Source organism: Salmo salar, chromosome 01 (genome assembly GCF_965601325.2).
Source record: "Salmo salar chromosome 01, fSalSal1, whole genome shotgun sequence".
In the NCBI taxonomy this organism is placed as follows: Eukaryota; Metazoa; Chordata; class Actinopteri; order Salmoniformes; family Salmonidae; genus Salmo; species Salmo salar.
In genome coordinates, this window is record NC_138291.1 from 160867679 (window position 1) to 160871478 (window position 3800).

General features: G+C 49.8%; 1 protein-coding gene across 1 annotated transcript; it reads left to right on the plus strand.

Annotated features, from left to right (window-relative positions):
- Positions 1-264: 264 nt before the first annotated feature.
- Positions 265-3569, plus strand: LOC106568028 (zinc finger protein 703). Its single transcript, XM_014138036.3, has 2 exons — positions 265-1008; positions 1486-3569. The coding sequence occupies exons 1-2, from the start codon at positions 928-930 to the stop codon at positions 3049-3051; spliced, it is 1647 nt and encodes a 548-aa protein (XP_013993511.3). The 5' UTR covers positions 265-927; the 3' UTR covers positions 3052-3569.
- The last annotated feature ends 231 nt before the right edge of the window (positions 3570-3800 follow it).

The following is a 3800-nucleotide window of genomic DNA, read 5'->3' on the forward strand; positions in this document are numbered from 1 at the left end:
GTCATCAATAGTGCCCCCTGTCGGTCATGTATAAGGCACACTGATACACTCGCAATGATACATAAATCAACATAAATACCATATAGGGCGCCTGGTAAAACATTTTTGCATCAAAGGGAATTACATTCAGTTCTGAGATGATGATTTTTGAAAGATTATCGGAAGACTTATCTAACACCATGAAATACAATGGACAGTCTGTCTTCATTGGCGGAGGGGGACAATATATTGCTCCGCCTTCAGAAGAAACGCATCAGCCCTTCTCATTTTTAACGATGCAGACACCAACTATTGGACGGCGGCTCGCTTACCTCGAAGGTCCGCTTGTGATCTCACACACTCGAGGTACGGCCCGGATGGTGTGTGAGTGCTGGAGAGACTGAGAGAGAGAGAGAGAGTACGCTATAGACTGAAGTCCAATTTTATGCGTATCGCGGCCGTCTTTTGGAACGTCTACATATTTTTTCACTTTGGTTATACTTATTCTGTAACTGAATTGTATGCATATATTTCGCTCACATCTCGATTGATGTGGATTTTGTGAATTAGAACCCCCGGAAGAACAATTCTGGAATAGGCATCATGAGTTAAGAACCGAACGTCAACTTCTGTAAAATGAAACTAGATGGGGAATAGGCTACAGACTTTCTCTAGCGGATTATAATTAAACTATTACACTGCGCATGGATAATTATGCACTTTACTTTTCCGGGACTTTAACAAAGCACTGCCCCTCCAACATATTTTCGTTTCCCTCCCCAATTAAAGATTTCTCTTCTGGATCTATTACGCACGAGATACGCAGCCATACCTCGGAATCCTGTGACAGTAGTGATAACTGCAGCTCCCCAACGGGCGTTAGTGTCTTCACCGACTCTTTTGGATCCTATTCGCTAGGCAAAGCGGCTCCCTATCCGGATACTCAAGATGTTGACGGCGCACACCAGCCACTTGCTCCACCACCCGGAATACCTGCAGCCCCTGCAATCTGCACCAGTGAGCATTGAGGTATGGAAAAGTGGAGCAAATTGTCCTGGTAAATTGTCACATTGATTTTCGTTGTTGTTTGGCTTATAGATGATTCTACTGACGGTTTATTCTCTCAACACCTTGGTGCGTTTTTTTGCGCAAAGCATGTTCCTCGACTTTTAGCCCATAATGCGTATTTTTGGGGGGATGTGCACATTAGGGACTTCTGAAAAGTAATTCCCTGAGCATCTTTTCTCATATGCTATATCCCCCGGGCTGCAGTTTTTTTTCGAATTACCGTTTCTACTATTTTGCTACAACTTTGTAGACATTAGGCCTACATCTATTCGATAAAACTAGCCATAACTTACAGCAAGACCTCATTACTGCCAAATACATTGAAACAATTACTGCTAACAGTAATTGAAGTATTTTTTGTCTGTCTTTATTTATTTCTACAACTGTAATCGTGAAAAGTGCTTAAACTTAACTTAAAATCTTGGTTTATTTCTCCAGCTGGATGCCAAGAAGAGTCCCCTGGCCCTGCTGGCTCAGACCTGCTCCCAGATTGGCAAGCCTGACCCTCCCTCCTCCAAGCTAGGCTCTATCTCTAATGGCCATGGTGACCATGATGGACACTCCTCTTCCTCCTCCTCCAGTCACAAACTGGGGGACCACCGGCCCTCACAGGAGGACCAGTCCAGCTTCAAGCCCTATAACAAAGTAGGGGGAGACAGTCGGAGGGACAGGGTTAGTAGCTCTAATAACAGCTCTGACAAGACCGGCTTCAGGGTACCTAGTAATGGGAATGGAGTAGCTAACAGTACCTTATCAGGTTCTTGTCCATCCTTTCCACCACACGCCATCTCTCCCAACTCCAGGGTGGGTAGTGGCACGCCTCCTCAGCACACACAGCAGTCGTCACAGACACACAGACAGAGCCAGTCGCCTCACGGACTACATGTTTCCCACTCTCAGACTCTGAATGGAGAACACAAACAGGAACAGAGCAGTCCACACAGGAACAGCAACAGTAGCAGCAGCAGTGGCGGCCATCTTAAGAAGGAGTCAGATGTGAATAAGGTCAGTTTGGACAGTCCCCAGATGGCTAACTCCAGCCATGCCAGAGCCAGCACCAACTCCAGCACAGGCAGCTCTGAGGGAAGCCCCAGCCACGAGTTGGGCAAGATGGACTCCCAACCCCCACCACTCGGCCTGGGTCCTGGACACATCACTCCCATCTCCCCCTACAAGACTGGCCACTCTGTCTTCCCCCTGTCCTCCTCTGGTATGGGCTACCATGGCTCTGTAGTGGGGGCCTATGCTGGATACCCCTCCCAGTTTGTCCCAGGGTTAGACCCTACCAAGTCTGGTCTGGGAGGAGGGGGGGTGAGGGTACCGGGGAAGCACCATAGCTCCAGCCCCCTCACTGGTACCTCTCCCCTCTCCTTCATGCAGGGCTTGTGCAGGGATCCGTACTGCCTCAGCTACCCTAACTCACCCCACCTGGGGGGCAGCAATCCCTGCGTCCATGACCCCTCCTCCTCCATCAAATCAGGCTATCCAGGTTTGGTCTACCCCTCCCACCCCCTCCACTCCCTCCACCCCAGCACTATGTCTTCCAGCATCACCCCCACCCTGTCCCACCCCCTCTACACCTACGGCTTCATGCTCTCCAATGACCCCATCCCTCATGCCTGTAACTGGGTATCGGCTGGGGGTCCTTGTGATAAACGCTTCTCCACCTCAGACGAGCTGCTGGCCCACCTGCGCACACACACCTCCTTACCAGGAGGGATGGACAGTAAGCTCTTCTCTGCCTACCCCTCTGTCTCCTCCTCTGCTGCCTCTTGCCACCTCCACCTCCCCCACCAGAGCCAGGCCTCCTTGCAGAACTCATTCTCCCTCAGGGCTCCTCATACCCTGGGTCTGGCCCGGTACCACCCCTATGGTAAGGTCCACCTGCCCCCTGGACCTACCTCCATCCCCCTGCACTCCCTCCAGGCTGGTTCTCCTTACTACCCCCACTATGCTCTCTATAGCCAGAGACTTGGCTCAGCGTCTGCCCTGGGCTACCAGTGATCCTCCGTCTCCATCCATCCATCCACACAGTCTACAACAGTGTTTCTCCTAGCATTGCTAAGCCAAGGCAGCTCCCCCACTCCTTCCTGCCTAGCTCTGATGCTCCCTGCCTAAAACTGCTGGAATCTTTGGATCCAATTGGTTTTAATAGAAATATTATGTAAGCCCTGGATGAAGGTGTTTCTGGAGCCTCTGCGGGCAGCACATCTTGCCTATATGGGGGATCACTACTACTCCATACCAAAGCAGGATTCTATGGTGGAGCCAGAGAAGGGGCTGGATGCTTGCATGTCTGCACACTAGGATGTTGCACTTTATGAACAAGTGGATTGGACTGGACCAGTGGACATGGTGCCATGCTGGGTTGTAATAGCATCACAGACTGGGCTGGTTGATAGCTGGTGGTAGGATGCTGTAGAACGCCTCCTGGATCTCTTCATGTCAAGTTGGGAATAGTGATTGCAGTGGAAAGACAGGAGAAGAGATAGTGATGGCATTAACCTATAGCACTGGGTGTGGGGGGGGGGGGGGGGGGGGGGGGGGGGGACGACACAGGGGAGAACCGGATGCATGCTAGCTTGACCCTGAGTGTCAGTTTAGCTCGGTTATGGTTTTGAGATTTGTTTCAGTTTCATACATTTTGCTTCTCTTTAACTGAAAATAGAAATTGTATTTATTTTTTAACTGTGCTTTGGCTTTCAAGTTTACTTTCCAATACATCATTTTAAACTTTTCTTACTATTATTTTG

Bases quoted from the DNA above. Each gene is read 5' to 3' on its own strand.
- LOC106568028 (XM_014138036.3), top strand. From the start codon at position 928: ATGTTGACGGCGCACACCAGCCACTTGCTCCACCACCCGGAATACCTG. The intron at 1,009-1,485 runs GTATGGAAAAGT...TTATTTCTCCAG, and splicing joins CTGCACCAGTGAGCATTGAG to CTGGATGCCAAGAAGAGTCC.